The sequence below is a fragment of the Bradysia coprophila genome, unplaced genomic scaffold (assembly GCF_014529535.1).
Source record: "Bradysia coprophila strain Holo2 unplaced genomic scaffold, BU_Bcop_v1 contig_668, whole genome shotgun sequence".
Taxonomy (NCBI): domain Eukaryota; kingdom Metazoa; phylum Arthropoda; class Insecta; order Diptera; family Sciaridae; genus Bradysia; species Bradysia coprophila.
In genome coordinates this window covers 9,847-29,763 of record NW_023503908.1, presented here as the reverse complement: position 1 = coordinate 29,763, position 19,917 = coordinate 9,847, and the positions used below count along the sequence as shown (strand labels likewise).

General features: G+C 42.3%; 3 protein-coding genes across 3 annotated transcripts; 2 read left to right on the top strand and 1 right to left on the bottom strand.

Moving 5' to 3' along the window:
• Window positions 1–4,448: 4,448 nt before the first annotated feature.
• LOC119083457 lies at window positions 4,449–10,397 on the top strand (the record flags this gene model as incomplete). The annotated part of the gene is made up of 3 exons (XM_037193180.1): window positions 4,449–4,526; window positions 5,069–10,319; window positions 10,386–10,397. Coding segments are annotated over 3 exons (5,341 nt in total), but the record flags the coding sequence as incomplete, so codon positions are not given.
• Window positions 10,398–11,878: 1,481 nt separating this feature from the next.
• Window positions 11,879–14,209, bottom strand: LOC119083458. The gene is made up of 7 exons (XM_037193181.1): window positions 13,973–14,209; window positions 13,471–13,780; window positions 13,242–13,405; window positions 12,986–13,136; window positions 12,705–12,926; window positions 12,289–12,642; window positions 11,879–12,223 (listed from the first exon to the last, which is right to left on the bottom strand). The coding sequence occupies exons 1-7, from the start codon at window positions 14,154–14,156 to the stop codon at window positions 11,959–11,961; spliced, it is 1,650 nt and encodes a 549-aa protein (XP_037049076.1). The 5' UTR covers window positions 14,157–14,209; the 3' UTR covers window positions 11,879–11,958.
• A 313-nt stretch (window positions 14,210–14,522) lies between these two features.
• LOC119083456 lies at window positions 14,523–15,741 on the top strand. Its single transcript, XM_037193179.1, has 4 exons — window positions 14,523–14,612; window positions 14,763–14,805; window positions 14,870–15,070; window positions 15,143–15,741. The coding sequence occupies exons 1-4, from the start codon at window positions 14,600–14,602 to the stop codon at window positions 15,498–15,500; spliced, it is 615 nt and encodes a 204-aa protein (XP_037049074.1). The 5' UTR covers window positions 14,523–14,599; the 3' UTR covers window positions 15,501–15,741.
• The last annotated feature ends 4,176 nt before the right edge of the window (window positions 15,742–19,917 follow it).

Sequence of the window (19,917 nt, the reverse complement as noted above, 5' to 3'; positions counted from 1 at the left end):
TGGCATGAAAAATAAATAATGGAAAGACGATATTAGGCATTACAAAAGAAGAAGGTGATTTTTTGGACTAACTTTTCATAAGAATGTTTGAGCGGAGCGAAGCGATTTTCGTATAGCTCTTTAGCAGACTTAGAGTTGCTTTCGAATAGATGTTAGTCTCTAACAGGTGTCTGCCCGGTCTAGCTTGCTAGGATGCGACGTGGCACGAAGTGCCACAGGATGCAGACTAGTAACATATTATAACGACGGGATGTTTGTCTTTCTTTCTTTCTTTCTTTCTGTCTGTTTGTCCGCTATTTACCGTCAAAATGAAAGTTCAGAGCAAAAAAAAAAAAAAAAAAAAACACTTTTTGATATGTTGTAGGGAATGGTCTGAAACGTGGAGAAAACGTGGTCCGGTGAAAAGTCTTCTCGGAGATAGTGAAGTTATGACTGTGGGGAGGTGGAAAATGGGAGAATCGGAATAACTCGGTTATTTTGAGAGATGGAGCGTCGGTGGGGGAAGAAGAAATGTTCCGTTTATTGCGGGGAACAAAGTTGCAGAAGAAAGTTTTTTTCGAACTTCTCATCGGGAGGTGGTAGAGTGGATTTTATGGGTTTTTTTGAGGGTCTGGAAAATGTTTTAAATTGTGGAGCGGCTGTTTTGGAAGGTGGTGAGGCGTGAGCGGGCTCAAATGAAAGGTATTGATGGTACGAAGCGAAGAAAAAAAAGTGGAAAAAAATTGGGGTCAATTTGTTGGAGTTAAGGTGGTAAGTAGGGTGTTTGACCACCAACGGGAACACGTTTGTAATTGCGGAGCGGATGTTTTAGAAGCTAGAGGGGCGTGTGAGGGTTTCAATGAAAGGTATGGATTGTACGAATCGAGGAAAAAAAAATTTAGGAAATTCGGATCAATTTCGAGCGAGTGACAGCTCCTCAAGTGGGCCTTTTTTGAGCTACTCCAACATACAGTGATCGATGATGATTTTGAGTTTTTCTTTGGGTGAAATGGATTTGTTTTTGGGAAAAGTTGAATGAGTTGTAGAGGTGAGTGGTGTGGTTGAATAGAAGTGACCACGGTGTACGCTTTTGTGTGTGAGTGACCACCCCCTCGATTTTTGTAACTTTTTGTGTGAAGCAGATAGAGAGTTCGTTTCTTCGGCAAAGTTGTTAGGTATTGAAAGAGTGGTTGTATGGAAGTGACCACAGTGTACGCTTTTGTGTGTGAGTGACCACCCCCTCGATTTTTGTAACTTTTTATGTGAAGCACATGGAAAGTTGGTTTCTTCGGCAAAATTGTTGGTTATCGAAAGAGTTGTCGTTTGAAAGTGACCACAGTGTACACTTTTGTGTGTGAGTGACCACCCCCTCGATTTTTGTAACTTTTTGTGTGAAGCAGATGGAGGGATGGTTTCTTCGGCAAAGTTGTTGGTTATCGAAAGAGTTGTCGTTTGAAAGTGACCACAGTGTCCGCTTTTGTGTGTGAGTGACCACCCCCTCGATTTTTGTAACTTTTTATGTGAAGCAGATGGAAAGTTGGTTTCTTCGGCAAAGTTGTTGGTTATTGAAAGAGTGGTTGTATGGAAGTGACCACAGTGTACGCTTTTGTGTGGGAGTGACCACCCCCTCGATTTTTGTAACTTTTTGTGTGAAGCAGATGGAAGCTTCGTTTCTTCGGCAAAGTTGTTGGGCATTGAAAGAGTGGTTGTATGGAAGTGATCACAGTGTACGCTTTTAAGTAATAGTGACCACCCCCTCGATTTTTGTAACTTTTTGTGTGAAGCAGATGGAAAGTTGGTTTCTTCGGCAAAGTTGTTGGTTATTGAAAGACTGGTTGTATGGAAGTGACCACAGTGTACGCTTTTGTGTGTGAGTGACCACCCCCTCGATTTTTGTAACTTTTTATGTGAAGCAGATGGAAAGTTGGTTTCTTCGGCAAAGTTGTTGGTTATTGAAAGAGTGGTTGTATGGAAGTGACCACAGTGTACGCTTTTGTGTTAGAGTGACCACCCCCTCGATTTTTGTAACTTTTTATGTGAAGCAGATGGAAAGTTGGTTTCTTCGACAAAGTTATTTACTATCGAAAGAGTTGTCTACTGAAAGTGACCACAGTGTACGCTTTTGTGTGTGAGTGACCACCCCCTAGATTTTTGTAACTTTTTGTGTGAAGCAGATGGAAAGGTAGCTTCTTCGGCAAAGTTGTTCGGTATTGAAACAGGAGTTGTGGCATGAGTTGTAGAAGCGTACGGGATTCACCAAAAATTGATGGTTTTCAGCAGAGTGTAACACTGGAAGAGGTGTTTTGTTCGAAAAGGTGTAAGAGTGGTGATGGCGGGGGTCCAGGGGGCGGCAGCCCCTTGGCATGAAAAATATAGTTAATGGAAAGACGATATTAGGCGTTACAAAAGAAGAAGTTATTGTTTCGGGCTAACTTAACTGTAAAAATGTGGGAGTGTCACACGGGAAGAGGTGTTTGTTGGAAAAGGTGTAAGAGTGGTGATTGCGGGGGTCCAGGGGCGGCAGCCCCCTGGCATGAAAAATAAATAATGAAAAGACGATATTAGGCATTAGGCATTAGGCATTAGCGGAGCGAAGCGATTTTCGTATAGCTCTTTAGCAGACTTAGAGTTGCTTTCGAATAGATGTTAGTCTCTAACAGGTGTCTGCCCGGTCTAGCTTGCTAGGATGCGACGTGGCACGAAGTGCCACAGGATGCAGACTAGTAACATATTATAACGACGGGATGTTTGTCTTTCTTTCTTTCTTTCTTTCTGTCTGTTTGTCCGCTATTTACCGTCAAAATGAAAGTTCAGAGCAAAAAAAAAAAAAAAAAAAAAAAACACTTTTTGATATGTTGTAGGGAATGGTCTGAAACGTGGAGAAAACGTGGTCCGGTGAAAAGTCTGTTCGGAGATAGTGAAGTTATGACTGTGGGGAGGTGGAAAATGGCAGAATCGATATAACTCGGTTATTTTGAGAGATGGAGCGTCGGTGGGGGAAGAAGAAATGTTCCATTTATTGCGGTGAACAAAGTTGCAGAAGAAAGTTTTTTTCTAACTTTTCATGGGGAGGTGGTAGAGTGCATTTTAAGGGTTTTTTTGAGGGTCTGGAAAATGTTTTAAATTGTGGAGCGGCTGTTTTGGAAGGTGGTGAGGCGTGTGAGACCTCAAATGAAAGGTATTGATGGTACGAAGCGAAGAAAAAAAAGTGGAAAAAAATTGGGGTCAATTTGTTGGAGTTAAGGTGGTAAGTAGGGTGTTTGACCACCAACGGGAACACGTTTGTAATTGCGGAGCGGCTGTTTTAGAAGCTAGAGGGGCGTGTGAGGGTTTCAACGAAAGGTAACAATCCTACGAATCGAGGAAAAAAAAATTTAGGAAATTCGGATCAATTTCGAGCGAGTGACAGCTCTCCAAGTGGGCCACTTTTGAGCTACTCCAACGTACAGTGATCGATGATGATTTTGAGTTTTTCTTTGGGTAACATGGATTTGTTTTCGGGAAAAGTTGAATGAGTTGTAGAGGTGAGTGGTGTGGTTGAATAGAAGTGTACGCTTTTGTGTGTGAGTGACCACCCCCTCGATTTTTGTAACTTTTTGTGTGAGGCAGATGGAGAGTTCGTTTCTTCGGCAAAGTCTTAGAGTTTTGGGATTAAAATAGAGCAGTATACACAAAAACTGGCAAAATTTGGGCACTATCACTTTTTAAACTTATCTCGGGAACTGTCACAGATGGAAGGATGGTTTCTTTGGCAAAGTCTTACAGTTTTGGTAGTAGAATACAGTCATATTAGTTAAAAATGTCAGAGATTGGAAATTACTGTTTCACTAATTGGTTTTGGGATTTTCTATGGACCTGTGGCACATGGAACAGTGTTTCCGTTGGCAAAGTCTCGCAGTTTTTTTTTCAGAATAGAAGATAGGCAAATGTAAGACAGATCGAGGGTATTTTTCTACACCAAAGTCTTAAAGTTTGCGTAGTATTAGACAGTGACATTGAGTTTGGCAACGACTTTTAGAAGAAAGGAATACAGTTCACGGTCATCTTGATATGTCTAGATCATAATGCCACGAACGCTACACCAAAAATGAAACGTCTTGACCGTAGCAATAGATTTAAAAAAACCGCCAGCAACAAAAAGGCTGACAAAAGATAAGCAAGTCCCTGACACTTTATCTAAAAATACCGCGAAAATCTTTCTTTCTTTACGAAGTCAAATACCAAGAACCACGCAAATTTTACGCTCTCCATTATTGCCAATTTTCCAACCAATTTATAGTTAATTTCATCGGAATTCTTTTTCTATTATAAATTGTGCGGAATCATTGCCAATTACTGTGTCTTTTGCATCGATTCGCGTTTAATTTTTCCGTGCTACAAATTCTTCAGTGATTACATTTAAGTGCCAGAAGAGATCGACGAACAGATCCATTTCGATATTTTTAAATAACAATCTGTGTTGTGATTAGCAATCCATCGGCGAAATACATCGGTGCATCAAATCATCACCTACAACAATTGCCTGTAGTCATGAACAACATGAATCGGTGAGTCCACATATTTTCCACATATATACATAACACTGTTACTGTAACGGTAGTTGGTACACAGTTTTGATGCGAAATTTTTCCATTTTCCAAAGCGATAACAAATTTCATTTCATTATCACAACAGTAACACGATCACGTTACCATGCCTAGACTGTTTTCCACTTAAATTTCACTATTTTTTTGTATTTTGATAATTAAATAAACAAATTTCGCATCTCCATAGTACCAAAACCATAACAATAATGACAACCCAAATTCGTGACACAATTTTAAGAGGGAATTAAAATGAACCAATGAGATATTTACGAAAAACCAGTGTTGTCAGACTTTTTTTTCGTACATTACACCAGTGCTGTCATAAATTTATAAAAAAAAATCATTTTACATAAAACAATGCAAAGGATTAGATTTTAGTGTTTTTGGATTTAACTCAATGGAATTTCGTACATTTTCCGTTTTTCCTTTTTTTAATTAAATCTCAGACTTCCGCAATATCCTTTATTACTCCACAACTCGATCTGAAATCCCTAATTTCCCAGCCAAACAATGAGTTTACCAGACGCTCAGAATTGGTTCAGCGAGCATCGTCGTGGCAACGAGACGTTGGAGGAAACTTATAGTCGTCTCACCAATTGCCCGAACAGCTTAGTGTTCCACAATTCCAACGATGCTGCCATAGCAGTAATACGGCGTCACAGGTCGGAAACATCTCATGGACATGGAGGTCATCAATCATCGTCGTCTGAAAGAACAAGTCAGACAGTCGTTCCAAGCGTTTCGGAATTTCTCCAACAGTTTCGTTATACCAAGCCGCCGGTGATACAACCTTCTACCGAAAAACGGGGAGGAGATATGTCATCGCCAGAGGAAAAGCGGCTAAGAGGCAAAGCGATTTCATCTGTGAATCCTGATCCAGAAAGTAGGAAAGAACTGAAGAAACGTGAGGACCGAGAAAGAAAACGACGACAACGGGCAGCTGAAACGTCAGCGCAGCGATCGCAACGTCTTGCAGCTGTCGCAGATTCTATGGCTCAACATCGTGCGGCTGAAACGCCAGCGGAACGATCTCTACGTCAAACGGATGATGCTGCTTCACATCAGCATCGTCGTGCAGCTGAAACGCCAGCGGAACGATCTCTACGTCAAGCAGATGATGCTGCTTCACATCAACATCGACTTGCAGCTGAAACGCCAGCGGAACGATCTCAACGTCAAGCAGATGATGCTGCTTCACATCAACATCGTCGTGCAGCTGAAACGCCAGCGGAACGATCTCAACGTCAAGCAGATGATGCTGCTTCACATCAACATCGTCGTGCAGCTGAAACGCCAGCGGAACGATCTCAACGTCAAGCAGATGATGCTGCTTCACATCAACATCGTCGTGCAGCTGAAACGCCAGCGGAACGATCTCAACGTCAAGCAGATGATGCTGCTTCACATCAACATCGACTTGCAGCTGAAACGCCAGCGGAACGATCTCAACGTCAAGCAGATGATGCTGCTTCACATCAACATCGTCGTACAGTTGAAACGCCAGCGGAACGATCTCAACGTCTCGAAACTGTAGCCGCTTCGATGACTCAACATCGTGAAGAAGTCGCTACTATCAATGCTGCCGAGATTCAACGGATGGTAACTCTAGCCATAACCGATGAAAATGCTGTCGCTGAACACTATTGCGGGCCCATGAACGTTAAATGTCAATTTTGTGGATCTCACAACTTCCTAGCCATGAGACCCCCCGACGGAAAGTTTACCAGGTGCTGCCAGAAGGGCAAACTTATCATACCGAAACCGGTCATCAATGGTGTCGAACACGGTTATCCACAGTTTCTTCGAACGATGATGTCGATGCCGCAGAATCCAAACTACCGCCACTTCCGAGAGCACATTCGGAGTTACAACAGCTCCGTTTCGTTCGCATCGTTTGGAGCACAGCTGGCAAACGTTCCGGGAAATGGACCGTATGTCTTCAAAGTGCAAGGACAAACTTACCACCTCACATCTCATACTGAACCACGGAGTGAACAACAACGATCGTATGCTCAGCTTTACGTTCTTGACAGTTTGACGCAGGCAACAAATACCCGAATGGAGCATCCAGCAATGGCCGGTTGTTCAGAAGCGATTCTACGCAGGATTCACGAATTTTTCCTCGATTTCAACAGCATTGCACGTTCGTATCGGCTAATGCACGAAGTGCAACAACGTGAAACGGAATTAGCTGCAGCACGGAATGAAAATGTCCCCATTGTCCACATGGTTATGAGAACTGACCGTCAATCCGACGAACGCCGCTACAATTTACCAACGTCCAACGAAATCGCAATGATATTCGTCAACGAAGATGGAGAGCCGCCGTTCAATCGCGACATTCGAGTTTACCCACGTAATCCGAACAACCCGAACGATGTACTGTTCCGTCTGAACATACGGAACAGTAATTTGGATCCGATGGTTTATGCACTGATGTTCCCGTACGGGCAACCGGGCTGGCATCCCGATTTCCGATGCAATGGCAAACACTTTTCCATGCTACAGTTCAAAAGAGCATTGATGGCAATTCGGGACGAGTTCAGTCCAATAATGCATGCCGGAAAACTGACCCAACAATGGATCGTGGATTCGTATTTGCAAGTAGAAGCACACAACTTGGAATACATACGGCACAACCAAAATAAACTTCGAGCAGAACTGTATCAAGGTCTTGCGGATTACGTGGAACGGCAGGCAACAGAAGCTAATGTGAGAGCTGGGCGACCGATCATACTGCCATCATCATTTCAAGGATCACCACGGAATATGCGGGAACGATTACAGGATGCGATGTCAATTTTTGGGAAATTTGGACCGCCCGATCTTTTCATCACTTTCACAGCAAATCCAAATTGGCGCGAGGTGGTTGAAAATTTACGGACTGGCGAAACTGTTGCAGATCGATCAGACTTGGTGGACACGGTCTTCAAGATAAAGTTGGACGAACTGGTGCGTGACATAAAAACGAATGGTATCTTCGGGAAAAGTGTGGCCTTCGTTTACACTATCGAATTTCAAAAGCGGGGCCTACCACACGCTCACATTCTGGTAGTGTTGTCGACTGAATGCAAGTTTCGAGCGGCTGTTGAAATTGACAGAGTTGTCTGGGCCGAAATTCCTGATCTTCAAACGCATCCGAGACTGCATGGTATTGTGTCCCAGCAAATGTTGCATGGACCGTGTGGGCCAAGGTGTTTCGGAGACGATGGGAACTGTTCGAAACGATTTCCGAAAGAATACCGAGAGTATACGGAAGTTAGTGATAAAGGAAGCGGATATCCTTCGTATCGTCGAAGAGTAGGAGCAGAAGTTCTGAAAAATGGCCGTCGCTTCGACAATCGACACGTAGTTCCATATTCTCCATACCTACTTCTGAAGTATAACGCACACATAAATGTTGAAATTTGTACGTCGTTGAGGGCTATCAAATACATTTACAAATATGTCTACAAGGGATTCGACTGTGCTAACTGCAAAATTGGACACGTCGATGGTCAACGAGTGTTTGTACACGACGAAATATCCAACTTTATCAACGCTCGGTATTGCAGCTCTCCCGAGGGATTTTGGAGACTTTCAGCTTTCAAAATGCATGATCGATCGCACGCCGTCATTACACTTCCCGTTCATTTGCCGCAACAACAAATGATTTACTTTGAGGAAGGTCATGAAGCAGAAGCTGTGGCTGCAGCACGTGATGGTATCACAAAGTTAACGGCTTGGTTCACCCTCAATCAGAACGATGTCGAAGCTCATCGACTTTTATATACAGAGATTCCGTACCATTACACGTTCCGCAACAATAGGTGGAACGCGCGAGTTCAAGGACATGAAAAAGTGATCGGAAGAATGTATGGAGTGAGTCCGCACGATGAAGAACGGTTCTGTCTACGACTGCTGCTACTGCATGTTCCCGGTGCTATAAGCTACGAATATCTGCGGACTTTCAACGGAGTCGTGTTTGAACGATTCAAGGAAGCAGCTATTGCTCGGAATCTATTGGCATCGGACGAAGAATTTGAACGATTTCTGCAGGAAGCCGCTACTTTCCAAATGCCTTATCAACTCCGGCAAAGCTTTGCATATTTGTGTGTCTTCTGTAAGCCACAAAATGCAATGCTTCTGTTCGAAAAACACGTTGACGACTTAATACTGGATTTCGTCAATCTGCATAAATGCACCAGGAACGTTTCGATCAACCTGGCACTCCATCAAATTCAAACCGTTCTGCAACAGCACAGTCTCGAATGCTCCAGAGTTGGTTTGCCCACACCAACTGGCACTTACACCGAAGCAGGTCACTATGTACAGGCTGTGGAACAGGAGAGGGCCGATCGTCTGATTCCGACCTTGACTGTGGAACAGCGAGCGGCGTTCGATAAAATAGTAGAGGGTATCGACAATCGAGCCAGCCAGAAATTGTTTTATTTGAATGGTCCGGGTGGATCCGGGAAAACGTATCTTTATCAAACGTTGATCAGTTTCATTCGTGGCAGAGGACAAACTGTAAACGCATATGCATCAACTGGCATTGCATCCACATTGTTGGACGGGGCCACCACTATTCACTCCGGTTTCGGAGTGCCTCTTGAGTTAGACGCCACTAAGACGTCCACAATAAAACCAACGTCAGCCATCGCTCAAGGTCTTCGACGCGCTTCGGTTCTGATCTTGGATGAAATCACAATGCTGCACAAACACGGACTCCGGGTAATAGACAAACTGTTGCGGGAAGAAATTATGAGAAACAATATTGCATTCGGTGGCAAAACCGTTGTACTCAGTGGAGATTTTCGGCAAACGCTGCCCATTGTAGTTCGTGGATCACGCGAAACTATTACCAAAGCGTCCATAACATCCAGCCATTTATGGAAAAATTTTCAAAATATCTCGCTGACACAAAATATGCGAAGCGCCGGGCAAAACGAACACAACGCATGGCTCCTGGACTTGGGCAGTGGAGACACACCGCGGATTCCTGGCCTCTCCGAAAATGCCGTTGAGATACCGTCTACCATGATAGCTACTAGAGAAGAGATTCTGGAGCACACATTCGGTCCAGACATTCGGAATCTCACGGTCGACGAATTGTCCCGCAGAGTTATATTGGCTTCCACAAATGCCGTTACACTGGACATAAATCACCGACTAATGGAAAAATTGGATGGAGACTTTGTCACGTACACCAGTGCAGATGAAATCGTCTCTGAAGGAAACGTACCGGTGGAAGGACTGTATCCAGTTGAGTTCCTGAATGCCCAAACGCCGTCCGGCTCGCCTCCACACCAGCTACGGTTAAAGGTTGGAGCTGTTGTCATGCTGATTCGGAACTTGAACAAGCAAAAAGGACTCTGCAATGGAACCAGACTGATAGTTCGCCGATTGCAGGAGAACTTCATTGTGTGCGAAATTATATCGACGAATCACAAGGGCGACACGGTTTTCATAACACGGCTGGACATAACACCCAGTGACTCAACTCTTCCTTTCAAAATGAAACGGCGCCAGTTCCCTCTAATACCCGCATTTGCCATGACCATAAACAAATCACAAGGACAGTCCTTCGAAATTGTGAGCGTCATACTAGATGAACCGGTGTTTGGACATGGGCAACTGTACGTAGCACTGTCCAGATGTAGGGATCGGCGGAATATAAAGGTTTTCATCAAAGAAGGACTTCGTCAAGGTCAACTTCTTCAAGACGGTCGTTGGTTTACCGAAAACGTCGTGTATAGAGAGATATTCAGATTGGTAATTTCTTCGCTTCATTTTAAAAAAAGGACCCACAAAATCAACCAAAACACCTTCCATTTCCAGACTATACGCTAGATTTTCCCAATTACCCTACCAATCCATTACAAACTACGCATCCAATCCATCCAGAATTTCAAATTTCCGGTACGTTAACTGTTTCGCTCACTGATTTAGTCGTTCTGACATTTCACCGACTTTTCACCATCTAACAACTTCCGTTTTTCATCACAGTGCCGACTAAACATAATTTTTCATCGACGATTTTCATGCTTTTCTGTGTGCGACGATAAAAACCAACTAGACGAAAATATCTCGGCGCTTCTACATAAGCTCGGTGTTGGGAATGTACTATGTACATAGTCCAGAGCTTATACACACGTATTTGGACGTTTCACAATCTTTGGCCTACCTTTTTGGCTACTTCTTGGTGAGTTCAACATAAATCTGCACAAATTGATTCGATTTGCTAACTTCTTTGTATCCACACACAGCAAATCTCCGAAAGTTAATTTGACCGTTCCACACAACTGGACTACCCCTCATGTTGTGCTTAGACCGCTAATTGGTAAGTCCAATCGAAGTTTTTCCACCAGTTTTCCGTTTCCTAACTGCTTTCTCCTTTAAACAGCTAATCTCAACCAACTTTCCCCGTGAAAGTTGATTTGACGATGTAAACGCAACTGGACTACTCTTCATGCTGAGGTTTGATTCCTCATTGGTAAGTCCAATTGAAGTTTTACCACCAATTTTCCGTTTCCTAACCACTTTTCGTTTAAAACAGCTAATCTCAATCAACTTTCCCCGTGAAAGTTGATTTGACGATAACACGCAACTGGACTATCATTCATGCTGTGCTTTGATCGCTAAGTGGTAAGTCCACTTGAAGTTTTACCACCAATTTTCCGTTTCCTAACTGCTTTCTCCTTTAAACAGCTAATCTCAGCTATAATAATGTAAACGCAACTGGACTATCATTCATGCTGAGGTTCGATTCCTCATAGCAAATCGCCAAAAGTTAACTTAACCGTACAACACAACTGGACTATCAATCATGCTGCGCTTTGATCGCTAATTGGTAAGACCAATTGAAGTTTTTCCACCAATTTTCCGTTTCTTAACTGCTTCCTCCTATAAACAGCTAATCTCAATCAACTTTCCCCGTGAAAGTTGATTTGACGATGTAAACGCAACTGGACTATCATTCATGTTGAGGTTCGATTCCTCATTGGTAAGTCCCATCAAAGTTTTCCTAACACTTTTCCGTTTGCTAACCACTTTTCCCTTAAAACAGCTAATCTCAATCAACTTTCCCCGTGAAAGTTAATTTGACGATGCAACCGCAACTGGACTATCATTTATGCTGGCCTCTCATTAGGTAAGTTCAACCCAAAACTGATTGTTTTTTACGATTTCTAATTACTTCCAATTTCCACACACAGCTAATCGAATCTACTTTCGACAAAAATCGGACGAAACTTTTGGTTCTTCATCGGCCGATTCTCACACACAATTTAATGTACGAACTTTTTGGTCAAAATAAACGTCAAAAGTTTCAACGGGCGCCCGCCCTAAATGATTATTTTAATTTCGCTCAAATTACTTCACATAAACACAGCCAACATTATGGCGCTTCAATTTAAAAAAAATTCTCTTCAAAAGCGGTAAACAAATGATCATCTTGATCATCAAAGAAACTGTTACCGTCGACTGAGACATTTTGCGTTGAATTAATTTTTGCCGGATCAGTTTCCATACATTCGGTGCTGTGTGTTGCATACGATTCACCAATTGTTGCGTCCGGTATATTCAGAAAATTCGCAAATAAATGTTCGTCTTCGTCCAGGAATGCTTCTAAAGCAACTGTAGATTCGGGCGTTGTATGTTCGCGAATATCATTTACACTGAAACAAGAGCAAACAATGAGACTGATATAGATGAGATAGGACTCTTTGAGATTGGACGTTACATGTGCAGTGTCGGGCCAGCGATTTGACAGTCATCGTCGGTGAACGTAAATGTAAAATTGGTGTCGACAATTGTCAGGGGAACCGGTACTGCACTTTGTTCAGCGTCCAGCATTATCAGGTCCGGTTGGGCGGGTTGATTATCAGAAATCGCACTACAATTCACCGTATCGTCTACATTGACTGATTCGTTTTTGGACAACGGACCAAGGAAATGATTGTCGACACCATGTGTCGAATTTGTCCCGTTCGTGGTATCCATTTCGATGCCGTGAGTGGATTGGAAATTCAATTCATCCATAAATGTAAATGCACACTCTTTCGGTTGCCACACTGTCGCTTGAACTAACGATGAACTGCCGGATGGGAAAGAACATGGTGTGGGAACGGATTCTCAATTTTTTTATTCCAAACTTACGTCGCTGCAGGTATTCCGACTTCTACGTTATCAGCAAGACTGATGTTGTCGTTTTCCTCTGAACGGCACGGTCCTGCCCAGTTGGATTGTTCGTTACGATCAGATGGGATGATTGTCTCAATAATTCCACTAGCAGCATTTGAATTCGCTTCAGATGGATCCTCTTCATACACGGAACCATCGGCAGGGTTTGGATCAGATGGTTGCGAAATTTGTCTGAAACTTTGTTTCAATCAAACAATTATTAGCTAAGGCTACAAGCAAACAACCAATTCACTCACGCATTCCGTTCTGCCTCACTCATAATGGGTCGTACTAATTTTCCATACTGGTCCACAAATGGATAGCCCGGCCACGGCGCTCTCAAATTCAGAAACGAAACTTTCGTCTTCTTCTTCGCTTTGAGATTGGGTTTTTGACGATGTGGATGAGCTGAAGATAACACACAAGATCATAAGTCGATGTACAAAATCAGAACATCTCACAGCGACCGTACGGACAATCACAACACAAAAGTTAAACTGACACGGTACACACCATTGTACGAGCGTACGAGTATGGATTTCGATTGTACTGCCTCATTGTCACTACCACCATTTTCCGCTTTCACTTCGCGTTGATTTCCCGTTCCTTTGATCGGCAGGTCGTTCGATGTAGTAGAGCAGATCGATGCGCCTACAACTGACATGCTTCCGGTTATGCTGCCAAGAAAGTTCGGTAATCATTAACGTTGAAAAGGGAAAATTGTTAGGGCACAGACACTCACATTGTGCATGTATCGCGATAGTCTGGCTCATTCGAATGCACACAGAATGCATCGGTACGGCCGGGAAACGTACATTCGCTTCCGTCGACGGAGATTCGATCACTTTCCGAATTTTCATTGTACGATTGCGCTTTGCCAGTGGATGCTCCAACAATTTCCGTTTCAACGGAATTTTCATTCCAAACGGACGATGTTCCTGCTGCTTTCATTTTGACGGCATCTTTTTTCGCATTGTCGCACTTCAATTGAAATTTCCGAAGTAGTACATCAGCTTCTTTAGCGGTTTTCGGGATCGGCGTGTTCGTGTACGCTGTAATTTTTGTTTTCAGACAATCAGACAATCATCAGAAATCAGAAATGTCAAAACAACACAGCTGTCCTCTTTCGACTGTTAATTATTTGCGCGTGCAGTTCTTTCCCATTAAAAACATCAACAATCACAAACACTGGACAACAACAAAATGATGACACTCAATGATAACACAACTTTCGATTTTCTTACGTTCGTAGAAAAACTTAGACAATATGGAGCCGTCGTCTAATTCAATGCCGCAGAGTTCTTCGACTCTTTTCTTTTTATATGTCAAATACTGCTCTTCCGTATCAAAAGTAGTGTACCGACCAGTAACATCATCGTATTCAATGCAATATTTTGCATCTGGAACTTTGTTACTGCGTCTTTTCATTTTTCGTATAAATTATTCACAGAAAATAAATTGTTTCACAACAGCACATTGACTTAGTGTCAAACTTCGAACGAACTCAGCTGATTCGGTTATGCAGTGTTGCCAGTTTCGAACATTTTTCAGATTATTTTTTTCGAATCAATTAGAGTGTTGTTAATTCTTTGGAATAAAAGAAATATTTCACTTACACAGCATTGGCTAAGGAAAGGTGTATAATTTGGTTATCACTTCGGACATTATTAGCGCATAATTATATCACAAAAAAAATGACAATTCGAAACTGACAGCACTAATATTCCCCGACGACTAATTTTTGGTAACACTGATCATTCGAATCAGCTGCGATTTCCAAACTGTCAAATTTTGTTGATAACTGTTCGTGTTGATCATCAGAACGAATTCAATAAATTCAATTTTGTAGTTTCGTACATACCTAATTCAGAATGAATCCAGCGTGTAAGTGGAAAATTATTGCGGTTTTTTCGTTTTGATTGTTTTGTGTTTGTTTTTATGTGTCATAAAACGGTGTAAGTTTCCACAGAGCTTCTTCAACTGTGTGTCAGTTGAAAATATTTGAAATTAAAAAATTGGTGACTTTCTTTACAGCAGCTACGTCCACTTCTGAGGACAGCCCGGCATACATTGATTAGTGAGTTGAATTTTTATTCGTTAAGAGCTTATTTTGGACTAAATTGTCATTCTAATTCGTGCAGTGTAGAAGAACAAGAAGGGCTAATTGTTGAATTGCGCGAACTGTATGAGAAGCTGAATGGGGAGGTTCAGATTTTTCGTAACAGTCAAAACAACTCTGACAAAGAACAAGCAAATGAAACTCAAATGAAAATTTGTGCTCTGGAACAGTACATGGATCGGTACGCGTCTAATTACATTCCGATTCACAACGACACGGAACGGTGAGAGCTGCGAAAAGAATTTTGGTACATATTTGGTACATATGTGTTTTGACATTTCGTTTTTATTGATAGTCAGTCGAACAACAGTGGCCTTTCATCCGAAGTTATCGCACACATTAAACACATGGACTATACGGAACAGTTGAATCGGCTCGGCAAAGAGATTGTGGTGGAACAGAAAACGTTTCTACATCTAAAAAAACAACTATCAACTTTGCAATTGGAATTGGCGCATGAGCTGCTCGCCAGTATAAACGGCATCAGTATTACAAATGCATTCGAATTTGCGTATGAGTTTGCGCAATATGATTTGCGAATGATTGCTGCCGTCGACAATTTACGCACTCAATTGATGGAGGTAGATGCGGCATACTATGAATATCACATTTTTGATGAAAAATTCGTGCGTCCGTACGAATCGGAAGTTTAAGTTTAAGCTTAATTGGACAATTACAACTAGCACGACGATGTTTCACTTTGTACATGCAATATAAACGAGAATTGACGGCCAATCGCCCAAATGAAAGTGTTTTAAGACTGTTTGCGAATTTTTGTTTTTGGTTGTGTGGCAGTGACGAAAGTGTAAGCTATTGTGTGTTACTGACCACCCCATGAGCAGAGAGTAACACGGGAAGAGGTGTTTTATTGGAAAAGGTGTAAGAGTGGTGATTGCAGGGGCATGAAAAATAAATAATGAAAAGACGATATTAGGCATTACAAAAGAAGAAGGTGATGTTTTGGACTAACTTTTCATAAGAATGTTTGAGCGGAGCGAAGCGATTTTCGTATAGCTCTTTAGCAGACTTAGAGTTGCTTTCGAATAGATGTTAGTCTCTAACAGGTGTCTGCCCGGTCTAGCTTGCTAGGATGCGACGTGGCACGAAGTGCCACAGGATGCAGACTAGTACTATATTATAACGACGAGATGTTTGTCTGTTTGTCCGCTATTTACCGTCAAAATGAAAGTTCAGAGCAAAAAAAAAAAAAAAAAAAAAACACTTTTTGATATGTTGTAGGGAATGGTCTGAAACGTGGAGAAAACGTGGTCCGGTGAAAAGTCTGTTCGGAGATAGTGAAGTTATGACTGTGGGGAGGTGGAAAATGGCAGAATCGATATAACTCGGTCATTTTGAGAGTTGGAGCGTCGGTGGGGGAAGAAGAAATGTTCCGTTTATTGCGGGGAACAAAGTTGCAGAAGAAAGTTTTTTTCTAACTTTTCATCGGGAGGTGGTAGAGTGGATTTTATGGGTTTTTTTGAGGGTCTGGAAAATGTTTTAAATTGTGGAGCGACTGTTTTGGCAGGTGGTGAGGCGTGAGCGGGCTCAAATGAAAGGTATTGATGGTACGAAGCGAAGGAAAAAAAGTGGAAAAAAATTGGATTCAATTTGTTGGAGTTAAGGTGGTAAGTAGGGTGTTTGACCACCAACGGGAACACGTTTGTAATTGCGGAGCGGCTGTTTTAGAAGCTAGACGGGCGTGTGAGGGTTTCAACGAAAGGTAACAATCCTACGAATCGAGGAAAAAAAAAATTAGGAAATTCGGATCAATTTCGAGCGAGTGACAGCTCTCCAAGTGGGTCATTTTTTAGCTACTCCAACGTACAGTGATCGATGATGATTTTGAGTTTTTCTTTGGGTAAAATGGATTTGTTTTCGGGGAAAGTTGTATGGGTTTGAGAGGTGAGTGGTGTGGTTGAATAGAAGTGAACACGGTGTACGCTTTTTGTGTGAGTGACCACCCCCTCGATTTTTGTATCTTTGGCTGTGAAGCAGAAAGAGAGTTCGTTTCTTCGGCAAAGTTGTTGGGTATTGAAAGAGTGGTTGTATCGAAGTGACCACAGTGTACGCTTTTAGGTAATAGTGACCACCCCCTCGATTTTTGCAACTTTTTGTGTGAAGCAGATGGAAAGTGGGTTTCTTCGGCAAAGTTATTGGTTATCGAAACAGTTGTCGTCTGAAAGTGACCACAGTGTCCGCTTTTGTGTGTGAGTGACCACCCCTCGATTTTTTTTAACTTTTTATGTGAAGCAGATGGAAAGTTGGTTTCTTCGGCAAAGTTGTTGTTAATTGAGAGAGTGTTTGTGGAGAAGTGACCACAGTGTACGTTTTTGTGTGTAAGTGACCACCCCCTCGATTTTTGTAACTTTTGGTGTGAAGCAGATGGAAGCTTCGTTTCTTCGGCAAAGTTGTTGGGCATTGAAAGAGTGGTTGTATGGAAGTGATCACAGTGTATGCTTTTAGGTAATAGTGACCACCCCCTCGATTTTTGCAACTTTTTGTGTGAAGCAGATGGAAAGTTGGTTTTTTTGGCAAAGTTGTTGGTTATTGAAAGAGTGGTTGTATGGAAGTGACCACAGTGTACACTTTTCTGTGTGAGTGACCACCCCCTCGATTTTTGTAACTTTTTATGTGAAGCAGATGGAAAGTTGGTTTCTTCGGCAAAGTTGTTGGTTATCGAAAGAGTTGTCGTTTGAAAGTGACCACAGTGTACGCTTTTGTGTGTGAGTGACCACCCCCTCGAATTTTGTAACTTTTTATGTGAAGCAGATGGAAAGGTAGTTTCTTCGGCAAAGTTGTTCGGTATTGAAACAGGAGTTGTGGCATAAGTTGTAGAAGCGTACGGGATTCACCAAAAATTGATGGTTTTCAGCAGATTGTAACACGGGAAGAGGTGTTTTGTTCGAAAAGGTGTAAGAGTGGTGATTGCGGGGGTCCAGGGGGCGGCAGCCCCTTGGCATGAAAAATATAAATAATGGAAAGACGATATTAGGCGTTACAAAAGAAGAAGTTATTGTTTCGGGCTAACTTAACTGTAAAAATGTGGGAGTGTCACACGGAAAGAGGTGTTTAGTTCGAAAAGGTGTAAGAGTGGTGATTGCGGGGGTCCAGGGGGCGGCAGCCCCCTGGCATGAAAAATAAATAATAAAAAGACGATATTAGGCGTTACAAAAGATGAAGGTGTTGTTGCGGGCTAAGTTAACTGTAAAAATGTGGGAGTGTCACACGGGATGAGGTGTTTTGCATGAAAAGGTGTATTATAGGAGATTGCGGGGGCATGAAAAATAAATAATGAAAAGACGATAGTAGGCATTACAAAAGAAGAAGGTGTTGTTTGGGGCTAACTTTTCATAAGAATGTTTGAGCGGAGCGAAGCTCCGCTCAAACCATTCGAATGCAGAGGGGTCGAAGACCCCGATCGTTATAAATGTGGGGGTGCCCTTATGGGCACGGGATACACCTAGTACTATATTATAACGACGGGATGTTTGTCTTTCTGTTTGTCCGCTATTTACCGTCAAAACAAAAGTTCAGAGCAAAAAAAAAAAAAAAAAAAAAAAACACTTTTTGATATGTTGTAGGGAATGGTCTGAAACGTGGAGAAAACGTGGTCCGGTGAAAAGTCTGTTCGGAGATAGTGAAGTTATGACTGTGGGGAGGTGGAAAATGGGAGAATCGGAATAACTCGGTTATTTTGAGAGATGGAGCGTCGGGTGGGGAACAAGAAATGTTCAATTTATTGCGGTGAACAAAGTTGCAGAAGAAAGTTTTTTTCTAACTTTTCATCGGGAGGTGGTAGAGTGGATTTTATGGGTTTTTTTGAGGGTCTGGAAAATGTTTTAAATTGTGGAGCGACTGTTTTGGCAGGTGGTGAGGCGTGAGCGGGCTCAAATGAAAGGTATTGATGGTACGAAGCGAAGGAAAAAAAGTGGAAAAAAATTGGATTCAATTTGTTGGAATTAAGGTGGTAAGTAGGGTGTTTGACCACCAACGGGAACACGTTTGTAATTGCGGTGCGGCTGTTTTAGAAGCTAGAGGGGCGTGTGAGGGTTTCAACGAAAGGTATGGATTGTACGAATCGAGGAAAAAAAAAATTAGGAAATTCGGATCAATTTCGAGCGAGTGAGAGCTCTCCAAGTGGGTCATTTCTGAGCTACTCCAACGTACAGTGATCGATGATGATTTTGAGTTTTTCTTTGGGTGAAATGGATTTGTTTTCGGGGAAAGTTGAATGGGTTTGAGAGGTGAGTGGTGTGGTTGAATAGAAGTGACCACGGCGTACGCTTTTAGGTAATAGTGACCACCCCCTCGATTTTTGTATCTTTGGCTGTGAAGAAGATGGAGAGTTCGTTTATTCGACAAAGTTGTTGGGTATTGAAAGAGTGGTTGTATGGAAGTGACCACAGTGTACGCTTTTAGGTAATAGTGACCACCCCCTCGATTTTTGCAACTTTTTGTGTGAAGCAGATGGAAAGTTGGTTTCTTCGGCAAAGTTATTGGTTATCGAAAGAGTTGTCGTCTGAAAGTGACCACAGTGTCCGCTTTTGTGTGTGAGTGACCGACCCCTCGATTTTTGTAACTTTTTATGTGAAGCAGATGGAAAGTTGGTTTCTTCGGCAAAGTTGTTGTTAATTGAGAGAGTGTTTGTGGAGAAGTGACCACAGTGTACGTTTTTGTGTGTAAGTGACCACCCCCTCGATTTTTGTAACTTTTTGTGTGAAGCAGATGGAAGCTTCGTTTCTTCGGCAAAGTTGTTGGGCATTGAAAGAGTGGTTGTATGGAAGTGATCACAGTGTACGCTTTTAGGTAATAGTGACCACCCCCTCGATTTTTGCAACTTTTTGTGTGAAGCAGATGGAAAGTTGGTTTTTTTGGCAAAGTTGTTGGTTATTGAAAGAGTGGTTGTATGGAAGTGACCACAGTGTACGCTTTTAGGTAATAGTGACCACCCCCTCGATTTTTGCAACTTTTTGTGTGAAGCAGATGGAAAGTGGGTTTCTTCGGCAAAGTTGTTGGGTATTGAAAGAGTGATTGTATGGAAGTGATCACAGTGTACGCTTTTAAGTAATA

Bases quoted from the DNA above. Each gene is read 5' to 3' on its own strand.
- LOC119083456 (XM_037193179.1), top strand. The intron at 14,806-14,869 runs GTGAGTTGAATT...TAATTCGTGCAG, and splicing joins AGCCCGGCATACATTGATTA to TGTAGAAGAACAAGAAGGGC. The intron at 15,071-15,142 runs GTGAGAGCTGCG...TTTTATTGATAG, and splicing joins ATTCACAACGACACGGAACG to TCAGTCGAACAACAGTGGCC.
- LOC119083458 (XM_037193181.1), bottom strand. From the start codon at position 14,156: ATGAAAAGACGCAGTAACAAAGTTCCAGATGCAAAATATTGCATTGAA. The intron at 12,927-12,985 runs GTGAGTGAATTG...ATTGAAACAAAG, and splicing joins AGTGAGGCAGAACGGAATGC to TTTCAGACAAATTTCGCAAC. The intron at 12,643-12,704 runs GTAAGTTTGGAA...CCCATCCGGCAG, and splicing joins GTCGGAATACCTGCAGCGAC to TTCATCGTTAGTTCAAGCGA.